The 26,984-nt window shown below is 38.5% G+C and overlaps 1 protein-coding gene across 1 annotated transcript in view; it reads left to right on the forward strand.

Annotated features, from left to right (window-relative positions):
- The window catches only part of EMB1691 (Methyltransferase MT-A70 family protein), a 165,798-nt gene that overhangs the window by 47,750 nt on the left and 91,064 nt on the right, over nt 1-26,984 (forward strand). The window contains exons 3-4 of the mRNA XM_089383798.1: nt 3,641-3,745; nt 4,034-4,142. Coding sequence (XP_089239924.1) covers nt 3,641-3,745; nt 4,034-4,142 — 214 coding nt within the window. The remainder of the gene's footprint in view (nt 1-3,640; nt 3,746-4,033; nt 4,143-26,984) is intronic.

Below are 26,984 nucleotides of genomic sequence, written 5' to 3' on the forward strand. Positions count from 1 at the left end.
AAGTTGCAGGTTACAGATTGTATTTTTACCTGTATCTTTGTGGGTCAGAAAACCCAGATTTTGCAATTAATGAAATGACAGAGAATTGTTTATGGGTTAACTAGTTTTGCAATATGTGATTGATCTCTCTGGTTTATTTCCGCTGCATATTTTTAATTCTAGAAGTTAAAGATACCAGTGATTTTATTTTTTGGTGATTCAATTATTATTTGGGTAAATAAATAATAAATTGGGGATAAATTAAATTGCCATGAGAAAATAAATCTGGCCGGTATTAGAAATTTAACAGTTATGTCTAGCAAAATTTACAATATTAAGTTATATCGCCTGGGGAAATCCCACCAAGGCAGCATGCATCACCACATAATATCAACATAATTAGAGAAGGGGATATAAGAAAGTGCTAACCCCATCCAATCATCAAGTATGCCCCCCATCACATATCCAAAACATGACAACCATTTAATACACCCCCTCCTAGTGACAAACCAGCATCATAACCTCAACATACCTAGTTAGTTGGATGCTCCATGAAGAAGAAAACACGTGAAATAGCAAGCATCCATATCTCAAGAGAGTGATCCATCAAGCAAGGCATGCAAGTGGCACCAAAACAATGACCATCCACCATTAAGCATGACCATCTATTGAGAAGATAAGTGAAGCTCCTCAACCAAAAATCTCCAATGCCAAGAAGAGTAGAATCTCAATGAAGGTGTATCTTCCCCCAAGTCCATCAGAAGGTCCAAGGAACGACCAGCAAGCTCCTTCAGATGTGATGAAAATCACATATGACACCTCATACAATATGAGGTGTATTGGCATCCATACATTGGCAAAGAACATCCTGGCTGCTTTATGACTTGAGATGGTCTTCTTACAAGGGATAAGTACACACATCTTGTTGAACCAGTTCACAACCACAAACAGGGAGTCATGGCCTTTCGTTCACATAGTGAAACCTCCAACAAAATGCATAGAGATTTCTCCCAAAGTCTGCTTGTTACTAGTAATGGCATGTACAATTCAATTTTTCTATTATCTGGCTTACTAGTGGCATAGAGAACAAAATTGCTGATAAACTTGGAAATTTGTTCTTGCATATTGGGCCATTAAACATATTCCTGTAGATTTGCAATGGTCTTCCTAACATTAAAATGTTCAGAAATTTGAGAAGTATGAGCTTCCCTCATCGACTGAATTCTCCTTCCCTGTGGCATGCACAACTTGCCCAACTTGTAAAGTAGTACATGTTGAAAATCATTTCCATTTCCTTCCGCATCAGCAATTGTTTTCTGCTTCAGCCACTCAAAGACATCCCCAAAATTCAACATCCTCCCTCTAATATTCACTCAAACAATCCATGTGTGAAGGGCTCAAGCTGCATAATAACTTCCACAACTGCATTCTTTTGCATGAGTGGCCTTGACAGCATACCGTCCAACTTGTTTGCAGACCTTTTTTATTTTGATAAGCAGTTTGAAGTGTTGCTAAATCCTATCCATTATAATTCTTTCCCTACTGCATGCTTTGACCCTGCAAGTATTGGCATTGGCTCTCAGTCGTCATGGATCAATGTATCCGAATTGGGCTGGTCATCGAATGGCTGATCCCCAAAAACCTGAGCTCGACTGGAACTGCAAAAATACTGTACCAAAAAACTGGTTGACCAAAACATACATAAAATACTCAAATTTGGATGCGTGTATCTATATATATATATATATATATATATATATATATATATAAACTTCACGTTCATCCATATGAATCCAAACCATTCTACTCACATGTGCAAAGTTTCTCATGTGCATTGCAAGTAAGGGTGCATACAATCAAAATTGCATCGAGTGCCATCCATCTCTGAAACAAAAAGCATCAACAAATAGGATCTAAATGGTCTTTAGAGTAACAAGCAAAACAAGTCATGCTAAAGTTTCTCGTGTACATTGCAAGTAAGGGTGCATACAATCAAAATTGCATAGAGTGCCATCCATCTCTGAAACAAAACGCATCAACAAAGAGGATCTAAATGGTCTTTAGAGTAACAAGGAAAAACATATAACTACATATGATCAAAATCATTTTCTACTGGGATCATCATCATTAGTATCACCTTTCAGTGGTCCCAATGGTTAAGGACATGTTCCTCCTAAGAGGTAATAGGTTCAAAATTGGAAGGGTGTGGAGTATGTGTACCCCCGTAGACTTTAGCACTCAAGTTGCTTCATGGAGGCGGGTCCCTTGTCCCATAAACAAGGAAGTTTCATATACTAATTTGGTGTCTGTGTTGGCGGTGACCTTAAAATTAGATTATTATTATTGTTGCGGTTTAAAATAAGATAGTAAAAGTTTAATGTGTCTAACTAATGATTTTGCTTGAGTGAAGGGAACATTTTTACTAAGGTAATGACCGAGGAGTTCAACAATCAATGCCACCAACATGGAGGTACATATTAAAGGCATGTTCCATACCCTCATACATGACAGAATCCAGTGGAAACATTGCAATCCTGCCTATCCTGAGATCCTGAAAACTGTTGAGCCTGCTGCATGTGCATCTAAAATTGTACTTTATCAAACATCCTGAAACAGTTAATGGTAATGTTAAAATATTAAGTAAAAGGTTCCTTTTACTTCAAGAGTTTAATATTACCATTAGTCACTATGGTGAATGAAATGGGGGCCTCTTCAGATCGCATGAGTAGGGCCCCATGGTTAGGTAATGTGCTTGCAAATAACTTAATTTATTGTTTCTTTTTCAAATTTAGGTTTTGGTGGCCTCTAGCCATGTCATATGACACTGCACAGAACTGGCTGGTTCTAGTATGGAACTGGCACAAATGGTTCGGAACCCTGAACCAGACTGGAATGGCCTGAAACTGGTCGGATAGGTTGGTTCTACGGCTCTGGTCTGGTTCTGATACCACTGTTGCTTTCCTTCCCCAAGAGATAGTTTTTCCATTTTTGATTGCTTGAACCAGGGAAAGAGTTCCTTAGCATAAGCAGGGTAGTTCAGCACTGCCCCATGGAACAAATTTGGTGGTAGTGAATTGGTGGTTCTCCTTGCATTTGGGGTTCCCCCATGGCATAGTCACTTGCTTCAGTTTCGATCTCAAAAAGTTGCTGCGAGTTAAGCTGGCCAACATTGGAAAATGACTGATTTTTCTCTCCAGTCCTTCAAAAGACACGAGTAAGACGATGAACCACACTGTATGGTTCGAAATGCGTAGGGAAAATAATTTCCTATGTGATTTCTACTGAAAAATTTCTTTCTTAATATTATCTTATCTGCTGCTGCTTCCCCTAGTAAAAATACTTCCCTTTTCCTATTATTCTGTTTAACACGGGTTTGAACTTTACAGCTTAACATTGGATGACAGTAAGTAGTCTAGAATTGGGCAGTTCTTGTTTTTAAGATACAAACTATATCTGACCATATTATAGGAACATTGGAGCTAAAACTTTTTTGACAATCTGTTTATCTTGATTTAATTCTACATATGCTATGAATGCAATGATTCTTAATGCAACATATCCCTTTATACCTTATGTCATCTTCAGAGACATCTGTTATCTTATATTTATGCATTAACTTTATTTGGAAGTGTTATTTGATAAGTCTTGGTATTTATTTTAGTGGGGATTTCGGAGGTGTGAAGATATTTGCTGGGTGAAGACAAATAAGGCAAACCCATCACCAGGCTTGCGTCATGATTCTCACACATTATTTCAGCATTCAAAGGTAACTAACTTTAAACTTTGTATTATCTTGTTGTTTATAAGAAATATAATTTACTACAGAGAATGGCAATATTCATTCAGTTGAAGCAAATTGTTTTATCAGTGAGTGCTGTTCTCTTGGGATTGTCAGGTTGTTTAAATTAGAAATGTTATCTATTCCAGAGAATACCATTATTCATTCAGTTGAAACAAATGGTTTTCCCAGTGAGTGCTATTCTCTTTGATATATTAAGTCATTTTAAAATTGTTCTTCATACTGTTGGCCCTGTTGGTTAATGATATACTGCAGGAGCACTGCTTGATGGGCATAAAGGGGACGGTTAGGCGGAGTACAGATGGACATATAATTCATGCCAACATTGATACAGATATAATCATTGCTGAAGAACCTCCTCATGGTTGGTATACTTTCTCACTGATCATGCAGCTGACTGAATCTTCTGCTTTCTCTTGATATGAAATAGTTGTATAACTTTAATTATGTTGGAAAATTAAATCTTTTTATCATATTATAAGATTTAAAAAAAATGTAGAATACTTAGTTTAATATAGTTCAGTGCTGATGCTAAATCTGCGGCCCATAAAAATGTCAATTTACAGTTTACTATGAATAAAAGGTTAATATTTGAAAAATACAACTTTTGAGCTAATATATGTTCTAACTTCTAGCATATGTATACCATGTACATAAGATTTATAATAGGCTAATCTATTGCTAAATTACTGTAAATACCTATGGAGGTCTCCTAAGAAGTTTTGAGCTAAGATATGTCCTAGCATATGCACACATAAGATTTATAATGGGCTAAGTTATATACTATATATTGGTAAGTTACTGAAAGTACCTATGGAGGTACCCTGAGATGACGGTGCCCATTTTGGATATTGAAACGGAGGGGATATGACCCTGAAATGGCTTTGAAGTGTTTCTCAGCTGTTTCCAGAGAAACAAAATTTGTTTCTTAACCTGGATATGCCAAACCCACATTTCAGCATCCAGATGAAACATATCCCTGTTTTTGTGATTTTGCCTGCGGAAACGTGAGTTTTGGGCCTTTAAAGTGCATTTGTTTAGATGGAAAAAAGACATCTAAAATACCTTCAGTACATTCATTACCTGTACCTGATAGAATAGGAGTGCATCCTTTCAAGGGCCTGTAAGTTTACTAATTACTGGATCTATGTAGACATGTTGTATGGCTAGTTGCTCAAGATCTCTCATGCATGACATAATTGTTCTGAGAATGATCAGCTTACCTGCAGAACTTTTTAGGATCATTAGTTGATAAAACGGGAGCTATGTCTATAGCAGGAGGAGACCTTTGCTTGTCTAAAGGGAAAGAGCTTCCAGGGGTTTTGATGAATTTACTGCATGTGAACAGTAGCTACAATTGTAGGGAAACTGATCCCAGGAATTTGATGTCTTGAAGGAACCAAGTGCAGCCATTCGTAGTGGTTTGAAAATCGAGACTAATTACTGGACATATTTTGAGAGTGATAGTTTCTCAAAGAACACCAATGTGATATGATCAGTCAGCATACTGAAAATGCTTCACTAAGAACAAGTTCAACCTCAGTGGTTGTAGGCTGTAGTACAAGCTTGTCTGTTCCAAGGATATCAATCTGCTGGAACTGCCTTCCAAAGAATTGTCTTGACAAAAGCTACCCAACAATGTGCAGCTTTGTGGAAAGATTTAAAGGATATGGCCCAGACTGACTGACTGGCAGGGGTGGGAAGACGGCATGTGGCTCGAGGTCGTGAAGATTTCGAGGATCTTTTTCTCCAAAGCAAAAGTCTGTATTTTCAATATGTCTGTCCTCTATGGACTCAAATCCTGTCCAGTGCTCTCTGTGGTGTCTACCTCAAACAAACAAGACTAAGACTACATATTACAATTATCCTGTAATGTCTTATGGACTACAGTCATCCTGTAGTGTCCTATAGGCAACTAAACCATCCAAGACATCAAGATCATCTTTGTTACCCTTTGATATTTAAATGATCTTACAGTATACTTACAAAGGTTCTGAAAGGCCTCTAGAAAAAACAGTGAACTGTTGTCCGAAGAAACAATAATACAATGTTCTTTCTGAAACTGATAGGAGAGTACCTCTTCTGGATTTATGTTCAGTTAAGGTGCCCTCCTGTAAGAGCAAAGCTCTTTAGACAACTTATCCACCTGTGTATTAGAAGATTTTGAGGATTATCAAGACAAGCCATGAAAGAAAATTACAGCCCATTGTGATCAACACTAGGAAGTGTTAGGAGAACGGTAATGGAACTGCTTTTACATATACAAATGGCAAAAATTCATTTGTGAATAAGTTGGCTGCCTCTGTTGTCATGCTTGTGGATATTATATTTTCATTTATTCAAAATTAAGTTGTTTGAAATTAGTGTATGTTGCTTTTTAAATGTTTACATTGTACAACTTTGAGTTTATATAATATGATTAATAAGACTAGATACTAGTGATGATGATCTATTTTAGGCTTATAAATCTAATTGATGAATGCCAAATGGCAATCTGAATATTTTGTCTCATAATTTTTTTTTCATCTTTATGTATGTTTGTTCTTTCCCACTATATCATATCAGGGATTTTTGAAAGTTGTTTGTATCTGATTCCATTCCCCTATCTCTTTCAACACAACTTATATATATTGTTTTGAAACTATAAAAATTGTTAAAAGCCATTAATAGTGCACTCATCTTCATGGATTTATATAGTTTCTGATTGTTTGAAAAATATAGTATATGGTATATTCACACAGGTTGATGTTTGAACACCTTAAGATGAAAATATCACACAGAATTCAATGATTAGGACACTATGATTCATGTGTTTAAAACCCTCAAAGAGGGATGGTGGAAGTTTACCAGCCCACACCCCTGATAATCAATTGTTAGTGTTTAATTTTTAATTTCATATAGCTGTCCACTACACTTGGCAATTAATTAATGCAAAAAATATTTTACATGAACATCTCTTACTTTGATCATCAAAAAATGTCCTTTTATGCTCTCTAAATAGTGATCATGGACCAATTGGGTGTTAAGCCATGTATCAAGTATTGTTAATATTGAGGGGATGTTTGAATTGTCGGATCACTCTTGTGTGGGACATGTTTGTGACCATCAAATTAATAAAGCACAAAGGCACACTAAAGAAACACAAAAAACATAGTCTAACCTAAAAACACAGCAGACCAAGTTGAACTTAACCTAGCTCCTATTGTGTAAAATCCTAACATCCCTCCTTAGGGATGGGATCAAAGGATTTACAAATTGACAATAGGAGAAGGAAGGAGGCGTTAGAGCTTATCCCCCCTTTAATGTCAACTTCTCGAACTCCTAACATAGACCAAAGCTTTTAAGGATTTGGCTTCTGTGAGGGGCTTCTTGAAAATGCCAGCAACTTGATCTTCTGTAGGACAATAAGGTACTTCAAGGGAGTGAATTGGGAAAAGCTTCCAATACAAGTGTGCATGTGTAACTCAATGTGTTTGTTACATTGATACCTAATTGGCTCCTTTGTGCACTAAATGGTACTTTAATTGTTGCACTAGAGTGTGGTTAGATGTTGCACAAATTGCTATTCAATACTCTGTCTGATGAAGGAAGAGAAAGGGTGTTTTGATTCTTGCAAACCCAAGTGTTAATTCTTGAACCAAGTTTGAAAACATAACCTGCCATCGTTTCTGATCCTTAGGTCACCAGCATAGTGGAAATATGTAAAACCAACCATTGTAGGAGATCCCCCTATTGTATCGTATACCAAACTGCACTTTACCTCGAATATATCTGAGTATCCTCCTTAATGGTTTCCAATGGATTTCATGGGGTTCTCTTATGTATTAGGCAATGGGATTAACAACAAAGGAAAGGTTAGGGAAAGTATGGGTTAAATACAAAAGGATGTCAACTAATTGTTGGGAGAAAGTGGTGTCTGCTTTGAGTGAGGTGTAGGTGGCTGAAAGTTTAACACAATTTGGAAGGGGGATGGGGTTGGTTTACAATCGTTCATATGATAGTGATGTAGGTAAAATGCACATTAGATTAGGAAAGAGAATTGTCTTCCTTGGTTTGAAAGACTTGGATGTGAACAATATATTGCAATTGTTCTAACTCTGTTGTGTCTAATTGTTTTTTAGGGATTGATTTCAAATGGCTTGGAAGCTTGGGGTCACCATGAGTGAGTATATGTTCATCAACATAAAGTACAGATATGAGAAGATGGTCACCTACTTACTTGGTATAGACATTAGGGTTAAAGTGGCATCTCGAAAAGCTAGAGTCAAGAATGAAGTGGTCCAATTTTTTATACCAAGCTTGAGGAGCTTGTTTGAGGTCATAGAGAGATTTCTTGAAGTGATAGAGAAGATTTGGGTCACTTTAAAATAAAATAGGAGGGCATTCCATATAAAATTCTTCTTGCAAATCCCCATGCAAGGAAGTGAATTTGGCATCCATTTGATGGAACTCCCATTAATATGATGCTATGAGGGCGAGGGCAAGGAAGATATAATTAATTTAGGCAATTGGGGTAAAGGTTTCATTGTATTATTGTAGATAGGTTTTGAATTCACTTTGTGAGAGTAGTTCAAGTCAATGTCTCAGAGTCGTGACACATGATCTATGCTCAAGACGATAGAGAGAGAGAGAAATATTGATATCTCATAAGCTAAAGACCTAAGTTGCACGAAACGGGGAAACGCGGAAGCGAAACGAAACGGGGAAGCGAAACGAAACGCGACCTCCCCAAATTTTGGAAACGGGGAAACGCGAATATATATAATAATATATATATATATATATATATATTAAAAATATTTAAAAATTATTATTACCTACCTGGAAACCCTACCTGGAAACCCTAAAAAAATTAAAAAAAAAAAAAAATTAAAAAACAAGTGTTTTTTTGGGGGAAACGTGGCACATATGGCCTGGAAACGCGTTTCCGGCCGTACGGCCAAGTTTCCGTTTCGGGAAACGTGGCCGTACGGCCGGAAACGCGTTTCCAGGCCGTACGGTACGGGGAAACGAGTTTCGTTTCGTTTCCCCTGGGGAAACGGACCCCCTGCCCACGTTTCCTGCAACTTAGCTAAAGACATAAAATTAGCTAAGAAGTGAGTACCTACCTTGTTGATTAATCTATGTTTCTTAAACCGTAAAATGATTTACTATGTGAAACCAAAACGAAAAAAATAAAAGATCTAATAACATTAAGAATTCTTAAATTTTAAAAAACAAGGATATCTAAAGCAAGGTAGGTCAATATTATAATGCAATATAGGTAAATAACAGAATAGCGCAATGTAGGTCAATAAATTTTAACAAGAAGATAAAAAACTAGACAATTAATGTATGACTCTCAAAAATTAAATAAAAATAAAAATAATATATGAATAAATATTTTAGCCAATGTTGCGATAATCGTGATCGGGATTAAATTGGCAAGGGTCTGCAATCGGAAAAAATCGGTAAAAATCAGCAAAAAATCGGCAAAATTAAAAAAAAATACAAAAAATTTCATTTTTTTTTTCAAATTTTTAGTATCTAAAGCATCCACAACATAAAATAAATGCATTGACACATAAATATGAAAAGAGAACTAATATATAAGATGTGTAATATGTCTAGTACTACATCACATGATCACACATAACAATGAATCATGTCCTGAATCTTAAGTCTTGACTCAACCTCAAAATATCAACAAAAAATATAATAATGTATATCATGAGTGATATACAATGAAATGAAGCAAGTAACTACTAATTTCCTCTGCCCCTCTTGCGAGGAAATCTAACAACTTTCCCTCTAGATGAAAGAGTGTTGAGAAATCTAGGCATGGATAGTTAAAAATTTCTCTGCTTGATAATTGCTTGTGATATACTTTTACTTCCTAGCTTATGATCTTTTTTTCGTTATGTTATTATTGTGTTCTTTTCATCAAGACAATTACCAATAATAAAAGACAAGTGACATGGTATCTAGGCTTGTCAGCTAGGGCCAAAACCTCTCACCTCTTGAGAGGAAAACCCGATCAAAATTCTTCTTCTAAATCTTCAATTGATGAGTACTAAGACCATTGTTGGCATTATGATACAAGTGTTGTCCTTGATGGCAACTCACACAGATGACAGATCATAGTGCAGCAGGTCAGTAGCAAAGAATTGATGATGAGACTACAAAGAATGAAAAAAGAAAAGTATATACGCAGGGTCACTATATACCAAGTCGTGTACACACGCAGGTTCACTATATACCATGTCGCGTATATACGCAGGTTCGCTATATACCAAGTAGTGTATACACGCAGGTTCACTATATACAAAGGCGCGTATACACACGAGATTGCGGATCAAAAGTCGCGTATGCGTATGCACGCACTTTCATGCACGGAAAAGTGCGTACATGTGGGAAAGTTAATTTTTGGGTCCGTGGTATTTAGACCTATGGTTTTGGACCTTGGTATTGCGTCCAAAGTATTGAACCTAGGTATTGGGTCCCTAGTATTGGTTCTAAATGGTTTTGGACCATGGTATTGAGTAAGGCCTAAGACTATAAAAGGAGAAGAAGATCATTAGGCAAAGGCAATGAAGAAAGTCTTGAATATCTGATGAAGTATGAGATCTAGTATGCAGGTTATGGGTTCATGATGCTTTGCTTGATCTGAGCTAAGGAGGAATCTCAGCGGTTGATGGAGAACAAGATCTAAGGATAGATCGGGATCTAATGGCGTGGAATGAATCATCTCTATACGGTTTGATCATGTTTATTCTAGATCTGTATACTGACGCATGTAATGTTCTGATCTGGGTATAACTTAAGTTTGAAATAGCTGCAACTCATGAATGAATATTTACAGATGTATACGCTGGTTGACTTTGACAAAAGCGCGTACATACGCAGGTTATATACATCTAAGTAGCGTATACCATATACACTATGATATTTGAAGTTACAGGTGGTTCTGGTAGTTGATGCAAAGTCTGAGTTTTGGTGACTGTTTACTGGTGTCAGTATTCTGCATATTCAGATTGGTTGATTATGTTTAGCTTCAGTGTGGATGGATGACATCTATAATGGATCAGGATCATAATGACTTATCTTTATGTGATCTGATGGACTAGATCTGGTTGCTAACATACATATTATCCTTGTATATGTAATGATCTGGTTATGTCTGAAGTCAGGAAGTGCAGCGAAGACATAAGTAAGTAATTAATGACATATACGCTGGTTCGCTTTGGTGAAGTTGCGTATACACGCTGGTTCGGCTCTTCCAAGTAGCGTATGCACTCTGATGCATGATTTTTGATGATACAGTTAGATCTGAACATTGTTGCAGAGTTCTGTGTTCTGCTTTGTGTTTTGGTGATTGCAGTTTGTTGACTGGGTTTCAGTGATTCAGTATTGGGTGATTTAGAGAATGATGATACTAGTGTTGATTGATTGTGTGCTTCAATGATATTGATGGGTCCAGTATGAAAATTGGATGAAACATGGCCTTCAGATTATGACGTTGTGTTCCATGAGTATCCAGTCTGAAAATTTATGAAACGTGGTACCTGGAGGAAGAAAGAGAAGGTTGTAGCCTTCTGTAGGTTGGCACCTATGTACTAGTACATTAGCGAGTACAAGAGCTAAGGGGGTGGTAGCTCCCTTCCAGTAGCAGCTGGAAAACGAGTGATGGTTGGAGCATTCAGTAGGATGGCACCTACGTACTAGTAAAAGGATCGGCTAGTACAAGAGCTAAGGGGGTTGCAGCTCCCTTCCAGGAGAAGCTGGAAAACGAGAGATGGTTGTAGCCTTCTGTAGGTAGAAGCCTGTCTATTGGTATAAGACTCCACCAATATAGAAATATTGTAAAAAGAAGTTTCTTATTAAAGAAAGATAGAGACGACTTGCAGTAGGTGGTTTTCGCCCACATTGGGTTTCCACCTTACATCATGGTGTTCATGTGTGCTTCTTGTGTGTGATGATCTGTTCTGTTTACTGTTCATATGGTTAATAATGTTCTGATGCACTCATTAAGGATCAACTAACTGAATCATAAGTTTACTAGATATACGCTTGTTGCATTAAACACAGTTGCGTATACACGCGGTTTGCCTTAACTGAAGTAGCGTATATGAATCTGAATATGGAAATGAAAAAGTTATATTGATTTGATAATACTGATTCACCCCCCCCCCCCCCCCCCTCTCAGTATTATTTCCAACAATTGGTATTAGAGCAGGTCCTTTGGAAGACGCTTGATCGCTTGAAGGAAATCCGTAGAACAATGGGAAAGAAGCTTAAGAAGAAAGCGCCTAAGAAGAACTATGACAGTGGGAGAATTGATTGGGGAATATGTGGAAGAAGCACTTTAGAATGAAGAGGAGCAAGCAAAAGAACTATCAGGTATGAATTTGTTATCCTCTGGTGATACATTTCTTCATCCATTTGAAGATGATGAAAGTGATAGTGAAACAACTGAATTTGCTCTTATGGGTGAGAATGAAAGATATCAAATAGAGGCAGAATTTAAAAGGCTTACAAACAAAATTAGAGATCAACAAGATCTATTGCACAAAAGGGAATATATCTCTAAAGAAGAAGTTACCAAACTAAAAGCTCAATTAGAGGAAGGAAACAAGGTAAGGAAGCTATTCAAGGAAAATGAAGATCAATGTCAAAAGTTGCAGGATGAAGTGACATCATTAAGAAATGAAGTAAATGAAAGGAGCACAACAATCAAGAAACTCAGAGAAAGATCCAGTTACTATGAAAGTCTTGAAGCTACGATCCTCTCGCTAAAAGAAGATCTTGAAGAATCAAATAATCAGAATAAATAACTACTCCAAGCTCTTGAAAAACAAGAAAATGAAGTTCTTGAATTAAGACACCAGTTGGAAGAAGGAAGAAAAGCTGAAGAAAACATGAAGAAGCAGTATCGTGAAAAGGAAGAGCAACTTTAGGTTGAGGTAAATATCCTAAAAGATAACTTAGAAGAAAAGGATAAGCTCTTATGATTTCAAGATAGTACTAAGATCATGGATGATATTCTTAGTAGTCAAAGGTCTCTTGCTATCACAACTAGTCTTGGTTTTCATGAATCTGTTGAAGGTGAATCTAGTTCACAAAATAAGACAAGGAACTCTAATGCTCAATCTGAAATACTCAACAAGGAGATGACAGGTCAACAACCAAGGAAATAAATTCTTCAAAGAAAATCTTTTACTTCGATGAATAATGTTGAATGTTATGTATGTCACAATCTTGGAGATGTTGCAACCAGATGTAGAAGTATAATGGTTCAAGACCATCACACAGAAAGATCATCACGTTCCTTTAAGGGATATTGTTTTTCTTGCAATATGTTTGGTCACAAAGCTGTTGATTGCTACAGAAGGAATATGAAACATGTAAAATATTATGCATGTAAAATGCTTGGACATATAGCAAAGGAATGCAGAAACAAAGTATGGGCACCATACCAAAAGGAGAAAACATCATCACACTTGAAGATATGGAAGAAGAAGGAAGTATGTCAGAAAGATGTGGCACAGCACAATGTACAGACATAACAGACTCAGAGGAAGCTGAAAGTGTAAAACTTCCGTGTTCTTAATCTCATACGCAAGTTTCATAAAGATAAGTCGCGTATATACGCGAGTTAGAGAGTGCACAGTGGCGTATATGTCAGTTTGAGAAAAGCAGTGGGATAGGCTCATGAAAAGGGTTTGATATGATTCAGTCCATTACTTGCTCTGTTTGATAATGGTTACAATCTGCTGATGATGTGTGGAAATGTCTTGATACTTGTAAGATGTTTAGAAGTGTTTTGATCCTAACTTGTTGATGATGATGCCTTGATACTTCTTGCTGATATATGCATGACCAGATCTGATAGTAAAACAAGATGGCACAGGTTCAGGGGGAGCATATACTTTTAATAATGCATTGTTGGCATTATGGTTAGTAGTCCTTGGTGATGATGCTAATTTGGCTAAATGATATTTTTTTCCATGATATGGTTATGAGTTTTCCATGATAAAATCTCATATGATTCTTGGGGTTATATAGTTGTTGTTTAGATCAGATTTGTGGTTGATTCTCTGATGATGCATATATGGTGCTTACATGGTGATCTTCATAAGGATAAAGAGAAGTACAAAGTTTGAATACACAATTTCATTACTTGATGATGAGTCACTCATATGCTGCTGTCGACATATAATACAATTATGATGCAGGATTCCTATAGTTCTTGGCATTCACATGGATGAGGATTGTTGCTGTTGATGATATCAAGAAGTCTTGACAAAAGATCTTGAGCTCAAGATACATAGTGCTACATACAGTATGCCGGATACATGGATGATTACTCAAAGTTGCATTGTTGGAGACATGATGATGATGAGTTCTTACCTATATGATGATAGGTTGATATGTTGATTGATGCAGTTGAGGGATGTTCCCGAGTAATGATACATGGATGGTATATAAGATCATACAGATCTTGATGATGATGAGATGACTATGGTGTTTTTCACATATAATATAATGTGAATGATTTTGTTGTCATATGCAGAATTCATTCATGGAAGGCTATGATAATGTTCAAGAGGATGAGTTGATATCTATATGCAGACATACCTTGATTACAGGTTGATGACTTCTACACTAATGGACATATACAGGTTGCTAATCTGGATGCTCATACATTGTGTATGATAGTTGCTGATGACTATCATGGTCTTATTTAGATGTTTGGTCTCTGTTATAAATGTCATGTAAAGGTCATATCAAGACTCTTGATGTAATAGTTTGTCTCTATTTATTGTAGTCATTTGATGAATCCCTTTTGGTCATATGTTTTAATTTGTACCCCCACTATGCATGGGAAGGATGATGTAATATTTAAGTCATGTATAAACAATTGGTATCTGATATATCCCCACTTGGGTGGGAGATGGATGTATGTATGAGTCTTTGGTGATAGGTGTTAGGATAATTCCGACACATAGGATATAGTTAAGTTCAACTTGGTCTAGTATAGAGTTAGGTTAGAGTTAGGTAAAGTGTGTTTCTTTACCGTTGTACATTTTGTAACTTACAATCCGACGGTCACGATATGTAGTGATCCGACGGTTCACTCTCACCTCGGTATTACCGACACTTGATCCGTGGCTTGACACCCGATTGGTCCATGAGTTCTATTTAAAGCGCATGGAGGGTCATTGTTCGGGTAATCCGTGCATGAGAGAAGCTTATGTAAATTTTCATTCTTTGATTAATAAATTGTCTGTACCCACGTTGGGACAGGCCGTGGACTGTTTCCCTCCTTGCACTCTGAGGGTTTTAACCACGTCAAAAATACTGGTGTATTGATTTGAGATCTGGTTGTGAGCGGTGTCCTCTTGGTATTCTTTCTGAGGAACTTACCCTGTAAATTCCTACATGGTATCAGAGCTATTTGAGGGCCGCGTCCGTTGGTGATCCAAATCTGAAGCCGGTAGAACTGCATGCGGCTGTCGTTTCCTAGATCTGCTGTTTCTGACTGCTTTCGGGCCGAGAGGACTGCTCTGTTGCGTTCGGAGCATCTGTTTCAGTGAGGAACCCCTTTCGTTTCACGCGAAAAGGTTTCCGGTAGCCCTAGCTGCGTCATTTTTCAGATCGGGAGGTATATAGTGTTTTTTTTTGCAGTTTACTGTCATTTTCTCTCTGCTTATTTCGGTTTCGGTTTATTTAGCCTTTTTTTTTCCGGATCTATACCTTTCATTTCTGCGTATGCTCTTTGCCCTGCGACTCTGTGCGATCTGGGCAAATCAGAAACAGAAAGAAAGGATTTTTCTCATGCGTATGCTCTTTTCCCTGCACCTTAGTGTGATCTCGGAAAATCAGAAACATTGAGAAAAATATTTAGTTTTTCGGCTAAAAGCTAACTTTGAGATTTTTTTTTAAAATTTCTAGTTTTTTGGCTAAAGCTAACTTCGAGCCGTAAGGTTCGTTTTTCTTTGGATATTCGTGTTGGGTTTTGTGTTTTGTGTTTTGTAGGGGAAAAGAGTCTTCCCAAGGCAAGCACGCAAATCGAGCCCCCCCCCCCCCTCTCTCTCTCTCTCTCTCTCTCTCTCTCTCTCAAATATTTTGTATAGATCAATTGGTTCAAAGACCTTTTAAGAGAGTAGAGGTCTTGGGTTCAAGTCTCCATTTTGTGGGGGCGGATTTTTTCATTCCCGCACATTCGCGCACTTTGCCGGCAACGTTAACAATTTTTTTTCAAAAAGCCATAACTTCTTCATCCGGAAGCCTTTTTCAGAGCCGTTTTTTTTAAAACCGCCTATTTTTTCGAGATCTATCCATTGGACCACTTACTTTCAGCATCTTCAGCTTCAGTTGTTTTTCAAAAAATGGAAAGTCCATGCCAAGTCATTCTTGACAGCACTAACTACTTCCAATGGGTAGCCTACATGGGAGATTTACTTAGAAGTAAAGGTCTCTTCAGAATAGCCACAGACCAAGAGAAGAAACCCAAAGATGAAGACAAGGCCGAAAAATGGGAAAATCGACAAGATCAAGCACGTGGTTTGATAGGAATGTCTGTTTCTCCTGATCTTAGATTCCACATTGCAGAAATTGAAACTCCTCATGAAGCATTAGAAAAACTTGCTAAAGTTTTTGGGATTAAAAATGAAATTAGAGCCCATCAACTTGAGAATGAGTTGCTTACTTTGGATCCTAATAATTTTTCTTGCATTGAAGATTTCTTGTCCAAATTCAAGACCCTTAGATATCTCTTGGAAGGTGTTAAAGTTAAGAAAGAAGATGGTAACCTTATTTATTCCATCCTTACTAAGTTGGGACCAGCCTACTCTGTATTTGTTTCCACTTTCCATTCTACCAGGGAAGCTTTCATTTGTCAAGGCAAAGACTACAAGCCCCCTTCCTTTGACTCCTTTTGTGATTCCTTAATAAGAGAACAAGAAAAACTCTTACACCTTGGTCTTCTTAATCTTGGAAACTCTTCCTCGAAAGCGTTAGCCGCCCAGCAGCAACCAAATTCAAAGAATCCTAAGAAGTCTTATCCTCAAAGGAATGGTCCTAAACCAACTCAGCCTCAAGATGAAAGATCATTTCAGCAATATGACAAGACCAATAAAAACAAATGGAAGAAGACTGACAGACATTGTAACTTTTGTAATCGAGATGGCCACTTAGAATCTAAATGCTTTAAGAAAATGGAAGCCTTGGAAGCCGCAATGAAGAAACATAACATCCATCTGGAGCCTACTTCAACTTCAACTTCCGGAACGGCATTTTCTGCATGTCATCGTCAATCATCTCAGTCTGGTTATGCATTAAATGTATCTTCTTCTTCTTCTCATTCTCATGAGTGGCTCATTGATTCTGGAGCCTCTTGTCACATGGCCAAAAACCAAGCCATGTTTTCTTCTTTAAATGATTGTAACACCAAAAATATATATGTTGGTGATGATAGATCTCTTAATGTTGTAGGGACTGGAACTGTTCATCTAGACAATGGTCAGTTCAATGATGTATTATGTGTTCCAAACTTATCCTGCAACCTTCTATCTGTCTATCAGATAACTCATTCAGGTGAAGGTAAAATTGTTGAATTTTCACCTCATGATGTTGTAATCAAGGATCTAAAAGATCCTAAACAGATTCTAGCTACTGGTCTTGCTGATGATTCCAAAAGGTTGTATAAGTTTCACAACTTTGGGTCATCCCATCTTCCCTCAGTATTTGTTGCTCATAATGATGAAGTGAGCAAACTTTGGCATGAGCGGTATGGTCACTTAAACTATCGCTCCCTTCAGCATCTATGTAAAGAAAACATGGTGACAGGTCTTCCTATGGTATCTTGCAAAGATGGTGTTTGTTCCGGATGTGTACTCGGAAAACATCATCGGGACAGTTTTGACAAACGTGCCTCTTGGCACGCCTCAGCCCCTTTACAGCTTGTGCACAGTGATTTATGTGGTCCTCTTCCTGTTGCTTCATTCTCTGGCTGCAAGTACTTCTTAACTTTCATTGATGATTTCTCCAGACGCACTTGGGTATACTTCTTAAAACTCAAGAGCGAAGTATTTACCACCTTTTTGGCCTTCAAAGCATTCGTTGAAAAACAATCTGGACATCAAATTCTTAAGCTAAGAACTGATAATGGTGGAGAATATGTTAAAAATGCATTCATCAACTTTTGCACCGAAAATGGAATTCAAATGCAACATACTGTTCCATACACTCCACAACAAAATGGTGTAGCTGAAAGGAAAAATCGCACCTTAAAGGAAATGGCTAATTGTATGCTGCAATCTAAAGGACTCAGTCTTAGTTTTTGGGCCGAAGCAATTAATTGTGCAAATTATATAATCAATCGCACTCCTACTAAGGTTCTAGAGAATATCACTCCAGAAGAAGCCTGGAGTTCCATTAAACCAGATGTAAGTCACTTTCGTGTGTTTGGAAGTGAAGCATGGGCCCATATTCCAGATGAAAAGCATAAAGCCTTAGAACCTAAGAGTGAGAAATGTACTTTTGTTGGATATTCTGAAGATGTAAAAGGCTATAGACTTATTCCATTTAAGTCCAAAAATGTTATCATTAGAAGAGATGTAAAATTTGATGAAAATAAATCGGCCTGCGAGCCTAGTCCGGCGGATGTGCCACCTCTTCCTATCTCTTCTATCTTTGAAAACATTTCTTCTTCTGATGATGAAAGCGAGGATGATAATCCTTCCCCACCTTCTCAGGATCCTCAACTTCCAAGATGGGTCCGTGCTACTCGGGATGCAGCAGGTGATCTTGCCGGTGATCCTACAGATCAGCGACGTACACGTTCTCAGTTTGAAAGAGCCTCTTCTTTACTGGCTCAAGCTCCAGTAAATCATGATCCTGACACTTTTGCAGAAGCTTCAGGCCATCCACATTGGGAAACAGCTATGAATGAAGAATATCATTCATTGATGACAAATGATACATGGGATCTTGTTCCTCTACCAAAGGGACGCAAACTTGTTAGATGCAAATGGGTTTACAGAACCAAGTATGGACCAGATGGGAAAGTTGATAAACATAAAGCTCGTCTAGTTGCTAAGGGCTTTTCACAGGTTGAAGGCATTGACTACACTGAAACCTTCTCTCCAGTTGCCAAAATGAACTCTATCCGCCTTGTTCTTTCCCTTGCTGCCTCTTTAAAATGGGAAGTCCATCAAATGGATGTTAAATCTGCCTTCTTGCATGGTGACTTGCAGGAAGAAATCTATATGGAACAACCCATTGGCTTCATACAAACAGACTCCAGCCTCGTTTGTCGACTTAAGAAATCCCTTTATGGCCTCAAGCAAGCTCCTCGAGCTTGGTATGCCAAAATGGATAGCTTTCTTTTAGAATCTGGCTTTTCTAGGTGTCATTCTGACAATACTGTCTACACCAAGAAAGTGGGCAACTCTCTCATCATCCTTGTTCTTTATGTTGATGATCTTATTCTTACTGGTAGTGATCCCAACCTTATAAACCATGTGAAGTCCAGCCTTAAAAAGAAATTTGAAATGACAGACTTAGGACACTTACACTATTTTCTCGGTCTTCAAGTCTTGCAATCCCAAGAGGGTATTTTCCTTTCCCAGTCCAAGTATGCTTGTGATATTCTTCGTCATTTTCACATGGAAGACTGTAAGCCAGCCACTTCTCCCTTTCAGTCTGGAGTCAAACTTTCAGTCTCTTGTACTTCTCCTGAAGTTGATGCTACCTTATACCGTCAACTTGTCGGAAAACTCTTGTATTTAACCCATACTCGTCCTGATCTTTCCTTTGCTGTTGGCCTTGTTGCTCGTTTTATGCAAAACCCCCGTGAAAGTCATTGGAAAGCAGCTAAAAGAATACTTCGTTATGTTCGAGGTACAGTACAGTTTGGGATTCATTACAGTGCCAAAGCAGCTCCTCTGTTAGTTGGTTTCACTGATTCTGATTGGGCTGGTGACCTTGATGATCGGAAGTCTACTGCCGGTTATGTCTTCACTCTTGGTTCAGGACCTATTACATGGGCTTGTAAGAAACAGGCTGCCATTTCTCTTTCATCAGCAGAAGCAGAGTATCGTGGTGCCGTGGAAGCTAGTAAGGAAGCCTTGTGGCTTCGTCAGATCCTATCAGAGTTTGGCTTTGAGCAGCAGCATCCAACCACACTTTGGTGTGATAATCAAAGTGCCATTCAGCTATGCAAAGATCCAGTCCAGCATCAGCGCAGCAAACACATTGAACTACACATGCACTTCATCAGAAAGCTCATTCATGACCATGTTCTTGAAGTGCAATATTGTCCAACAGATGATCAGGTTGCAGACATCTTCACAAAGGCTCTCACAGAGGCGAAGTTCACTAAACTTCGATATATGCTTGGAGTTCAGGAAGTTGTCACTAAGGGGGGATAGGCTCTAGTGCCTCCTTCCTTCTCCTATTGTGTCATATTTGTAAATCCTTCAATCCTATCCCAAGTTGTTCTTAAGGGGGGATGTTAGGATAATTCCGACACATAGGATATAGTTAAGTTCAACTTGGTCTAGTATAGAGTTAGGTTAGAGTTAGGTAAAGTGTGTTTCTTTACCGTTGTACATTTTGTAACTTACAATCCGACGGTCACGATATGTAGTGATCCGACGGTTCACTCTCACCTCGGTATTACCGACACTTGATCCGTGGCTTGACACCCGATTGGTCCATGAGTTCTATTTAAAGCGCATGGAGGGTCATTGTTCGGGTAATCCGTGCATGAGAGAAGCTTATGTAAATTTTCATTCTTTGATTAATAAATTGTCTGTACCCACGTTGGGACAGGCCGTGGACTGTTTCCCTCCTTGCACTCTGAGGGTTTTAACCACGTCAAAAATACTGGTGTATTGATTTGAGATCTGGTTGTGAGCGGTGTCCTCTTGGTATTCTTTCTGAGGAACTTACCCTGTAAATTCCTACAATAGGAAGGTCATTTATGATTGAGTCATGTTCTTCTTGTAGAACATCTTTTTGCGGACCTTGCTTATAGTCAGGGGGAGCATGAACAACACACTTCAGCAGAGCAGAGATTTCAGCATGTACTCAGAGGGAGCATGGACAGATTGGTACAACTTGGCATATACAAAGGGGGAGCTCAATCAGAGATTTCAGCAGGTACTCAGGGGGAGTATGGACAACGGAATGTATATCAAGGAAGAGAATATCTTGGTTCGCCCTTTGCCCTTGATGTCAAAGGGGGAGAGTGACTTGGTATGGTTGTTGCCATCAAGTCCAACGGGGGAGATTGTTGGCATTATGATGCATGTGTTGCACTTGATGGCAACCCACTTGTAGAAGAACAACTCACTTTTATGAATCTACAGAAGAGATATCAGATGTGACAGAGTACATGGGATGCAGGACAGCTCAAAGGAATCAGTTCAGATGTAATGAACAATAACAACTCGTTAAGATGACAGTTCTCAGTATGGTAAGTTAGCTTTGCCATCAAGTCCAAAGGGGGAGATTGTTGGCATTATGATATAAGTGTTGTTCTTGATGACAACTTACACAGATGACAAACCATAGTGCAACAGGTCAGTAACAAAGAATTGATGATCAGACTACAAAGAATGAAGAAAGAAAAGTATATACGCAGGTTCACTATATACCAAGTCGTGTACACACGCAGGTTCACTATATACCAAGTCGCGTATATACGCAGGTTTGCCATATACCAAGTAGTGTATGCACGCAGGTTCACTATATACAAAGGTACGTATACACACAAGATTGCTGATCAAAAGTCGCGTATGCGTATGCACGCACTTTCATGCACGGAAAAGCGCGTACATGTGGGAAAGTTTATTTTTGGGTCTGTGGTATTTAGACCTATGGTTTTGGACCTTGGTATTGTGTCCGAAGTATTGAACCTAGGTATTGGGTCCCTAGTATTGGTTCTAAATGGTTTTGGACCATGGTATTGAGTAAGGCCTAAGAATATAAAAGGAGAAGAAGATCATTAGGCAAAGGCAATGAAGAAAGTCTTGAATATTTGATGAAGTATGAGATCTAGTATGCAGGTTATGGGTTCATGATGCTTTGCTTGATCTGAGCTATAGATCGGGATCTAATGGCGTGGACTGAATCATCTCTATACGGTTTGATCATGTTTATTCTAGATCTGTATATTGACGCATGTAATGTTCTGATCTGGGTATAACTTAAGTTTGAAATAGCTGCAACTCATGAATGAATATTTACAGATGTATACGCTGGTTGACTCTGACAAAAGCGCGTACATACGCAGGTTATATACATCTAAGTAGCGTATACCATATACACTATGATATTTGAAGTTACAGGTGGTTCTGGTAGTTGATGCAAAGTCTGAGTTCTGGTGACTGTTTACTGGTGTCAGTATTTAGCATATTCAGATTGGTTGATTATGTTTAGCTTCAGTGTGGATGGATGACATCTATAATGGATCAGGATCATAATGACTTATCTTTATGTGATTTGATGGACTAGATCTGGTTGCTAACATACATATTACCCTTGTATATGTAATGATATGGTTATGTCTGAAGTCAGGAAGTGCAACGAAGACATAAGTAAGTAATTAATGACATATACGCTGGTTCGCTTTGGTGAAGTTGCGTATACACGCTGGTTCGGCTCTTCCAAGTAGTGTATGCACTTTGATGCATGATTTTTGATGATACAGTTAGATCTGAATGTTGTTGCAGAGTTCTGTGTTTTGCTCTGTGTTTTGGTGATTGCAGTTTGTTGACTGGGTTTCAGTGATTCAGTATTGGGTGATTTAGAGAATGATGATACTAGTGTTGATTGATTGTGTGCTTCAATGATATTGATGAGTCCAGTATGAAAATTGGATGAAACGTGGCCTTTAGATTATGACGTTGTGTTCCATGAGTATCCAGTCTGAAAATTTATGAAACGTGGTACCTGGAGGAAGAAAGAGAAGGTTGTAGCCTTCTATAGGTTGCCACCTATGTACTAGTACATCAGCGAGTAAAAGAGCTAAGGGGGTGGTAGCTCCCTTCCAGTAGCAGCGGGAAAACGAGTGATGGTTGGAGCATTCAGTAGGCTGGCACCTACGTACTAGTAAAAGGATTGGCTAGTACAAGAGCTAAGGGGTTGCAGCTCCCTTCCAGGAGAAGCTGGAAAACGAGAGAAGGTTGTAGCCTTCTGCAGGTAGAAGCCTGTGTACTGGTATAAGACTGCACCAGTGCAAAAATATTGTAAAAAGAAGTTTCTTATTAAAGAAAGATAGAGGCGACTTGCAACAGGTGGTTTTCGCCCACATTGGGTTTCCACCTTACATCATGGTGTTCATGTGTGCTTCTTGTGTGTGATGATTTGTTCTATTTACTGCTCCTGTTTACTGTTCATATGGTTAATAATGTTCTGATGCACTCATTAAGGATCAACTAACTAAATCATAAGTTTACTGGATATACACTTGTTGCATTAAACACAGTTGCGTATACACATGGTTTGCCTTAACTGAAGTAGCGTATATGAATTTGAATATGGAAATGAAAAAGTTATATTGATTTGATAATACTGATTCACACCCCCCCCCAACCAGTATTATTTCCAACAACCATGACATAGACCCTTGACTCTAGTATCCTCCCAAGAACCTTGCCACTATCCTTGATGCTTTGCCTCTTCCCTTCAACTTCCTTTCTTGATCTGGAGCTGCTCCCCTCGGTTCCTAGAGAAACTCAGTGTCTATCCTTCACACTGCTACTTCTCGACTTCTTCCCTCGAATTCTTCTAGAGAAACTCGGTCTCTATGATTTCATTGGCTTCCTCTAGAGAATCTCGGTCTCTATGATTTCATTGGCTTCCTCTAGAGAATCTCGGTCTCTAGACCTCTATCTCGGTTACCAAGTATCCAGAAGAATCCTTCCTTCATTGTCTCAGAAGAAATCTCCTTCGCTGCCCCAGAAGAAACTTCTTCTTCGTTGCCCCAGAAGAAACTCTTCTTCGTTGATCTAGAAGAAACCTTCTTCGTTGATCCAGAAGAAACCTTCTTCGTTATGCCCAGAGGAGTCCTCCTTCGCTAGCCCAGAAGAAACCTATCTTCGCACTGCCCAAAAGAAACCCATCTTCACTTGCCCTTCTTCCCTTCTTCTTCCGACTTCTCTTGCCCCCTTCTTCACACTCCTGTTTCCCTTCTACTTTGGACTTCTGGTTTTCGAGATCAAGTCGAGTTGCTTTTCTCTAATGGAGGCCGAGTGTGGCTATATATACACCTCATCATTTGTCCTTTAGGCTGACATGATAGCTGTATGTTAGGCCGACTTCTTCTAGCATGTTCTTCCATCGTTGTAGGTTGACTTGAAGAGGATGAGTGACAAGGTCTTGGAGGATGCTTTACATAGAGAAATTTGACTTTATACAAAGTGTAACATGACTTCATTATATGACAATGACACTAACATTTTATGACTAGATGACAAAATAATTCCTAAAGACTCTCAATGGGAGTCTTGACTCAAAAACAAAATCTCTTGCTCATGAAACCCATGAAGCAAGTCAATATAATAATTTTGTTTTTCTTCTTTACATCTCATTACATAAAATCATAATTATATGTCATTATGAAGATCAAACCTAGCTATGCTTTTCAGCAAAAAGGCCTTGGTGCTGGCATTGGAGTCTGATGTCCTCTAGACACTGAAGAACTAGGACCTATAGGAGGTAGGCCACGTCCTCTACTGGTGACCATGGTAGGTAGTGTCACCTCCTCCTCCCTTGTAACTTCTACCCCCTCCACTACCTCCTCTAACCAATCAGGGGCTGATTCCATGATAAGCCTCTCGGCCTCAACCCTCCATGCAGAATTGGTGTCAATGCCATCCAATGAGATGGCCTCCACATCAAGTGTCCTCTCAAGTTGCCTCACCCACAATTGGAGATTGTAGTAGATGTAGACCATGTCGTTAAGGCGCTGGGACTCCAACCTGTACAAGGGTCATAAATTATAAATTAATAATTATAAAAATAATAAATTATATTTTTTATTATTTAATGAATTCAAAAAATTAATTGGAAAATTTTTAACCTGTTGCGCTTCTTGGTGTGTATTTTTTCAAATACACCCCAATTGTGCTTGCATCCGGAGAAGCTACATGTTTGGCTAAGAACTCAAATGGGAAGCTTTTGGAGATTGGGTGCTCTGCCACCATAGCTTCTCCACCATGCATATGCAACAGATAAGAGAAACATAAGAAAAATAATTGAAATTTGAAAGTTGAAGCAAAGTATGAAGAGACAATGAATTTTGAAAATTGAAACAAACTAAAGCTTACCTAGCATTTTGGTTTTCCTATCATGGGCAAGCCATGTCAAAGCTAAATGTGCCACCTGCGATCTTGTATATCTCCATTTCTTTAGAAATTTCAGCACATTCTGTTGGAGATGACACCATCTTCTGAACACAAGTGAAGAATCCATCCAGGAGCATAGATTTAAGTAAGAAATCGCAGGAGTAAGAAAATGCAGGGTTTAGGTAGATCCCCGCAGTATGAATGGGATGATGGAGTGTATTGTTCCATCACTCATCCATCACTGCCCATATCAATTGTTGTTTTCCAAACCCCTCATCCCCCTTATCATCATAATAGATGTGAATGGATTCTTTGGCCCTATCCATGGCCTCATACAAGGAGCCCATTGCGGGCTTGTCTCTATCAACTAATCGAAAAACCTTTACCAAAGGTTCAATAGCTACACACCTCCTGCACTCCCGCCCAGGAGATTTCCTTTTATAAAACTATCCTACATATGGCCTCTCCGTTTGGTTTGCGGCTAAATGACAAAGCACGCCACTCCTTCGAAAGAAATATTCTCTTCACATCCCACATAGAATTCAAGAGAGAGTGAAGAGATATGAAGCTAGTGGAAAATCATGTAATAGCAAGGCACACCAACTCGTTGTTGTTGAATGTTCTCATCAAATGAAGCACAGATGCATGATTATATATAAATTTTGTAATGCTTTTTGATGATCCAACAATATCCTTGACAAAAGGAATTTTTCCTTATGTCCTCCAACGTCAAGTCAATACAGTGTGCATCACAAGGTGTCCAAAATAAGTTAGGATGCCTCTCCATAAGCACCCTGCTAGCATCAACATAATTTGCAACATTGTTTGTTATGACTTGGACAACATGTTGTGTACCCACCTCCTAAATGAACACGTCCAACAAATCACATAATAATCGTGCATCTTTGATATGTGCAGATGCATCAACAAATTTAATAAACATTGCCCCACTGGGACAATTAACCAAGAAGTTAATAAGGGTTCTACCCTTTTGATCACTCCAACCTTTTAACATCACAATTCATCCCGTCTGTGCGCATGAGGCCTGAACTCCTCCAATCTTGTAGTGCATTTGACCTTTTCATTCTAAAGAATATGCCCTCTAAATTCATCATAGGAAGGGGCTTTGTATCCTTGGCCAACAATAACAATAGCATCAATCGTCGGTGAGAAAAATGGATTGTTCCTGGCAATGCTGAAGGGAACATCACTCCAAAGAAGACACCTGCCGAACAACTTGCCAACTTCTTCCCTTTCCCTTTTTTTTAAGAGCTGACTTGATAGATTGTTGTGCACCAGGTGTGGTTCTAGGAACAAAAAATAATGAGGCAACTGTGGGGTTGACTGTAGACATTGATGCTGAAGCGGAAGAAGAAATAATAACTCTCATGGTCACCTCCCATCACTCCACCCCTGCCATTTGACTCTTAAGAGTTGCCGTGGTCAGTTTGGTTGTCTCTATATCTTTCAATGATTTGAGGGCTCTACAGATCATTTCTGGATTTGTTTTTGTTCAAAGCCCTACTTCATGCCCAAGAATTTGTGCAAAGTGCAATTTCAATTGGTATACTCCCCTGTCATATGCGACCCACATAACTTGCAAGTCAAATTTGATCTGTCAAACTCCCCATCGGGTTCACCAAATTCCCACGTAGGGTCCAATTTCCTTGGCATTATTCTAACTTTGTTGAACTCTTGAGTCTTAATGTAAGATTGAAGTTTGAACCTAGGGCACAAGAAGAATTTATAGGTAAACAAATGAAATTAACATGCAACATTTTGAATTTATGACAAAAAACCCTCCACTAAATAACACAATAATGGCAAAAAAACACACTCAAAACCAAGCAAAAATCATGGAAAAAAAC

Source organism: Pinus tabuliformis, chromosome Q (genome assembly GCF_031772625.1).
Source record: "Pinus tabuliformis cultivar Carrire ecotype Pingquan chromosome Q, CPIR1, whole genome shotgun sequence".
In the NCBI taxonomy this organism is placed as follows: domain Eukaryota; kingdom Viridiplantae; phylum Streptophyta; class Pinopsida; order Pinales; family Pinaceae; genus Pinus; species Pinus tabuliformis.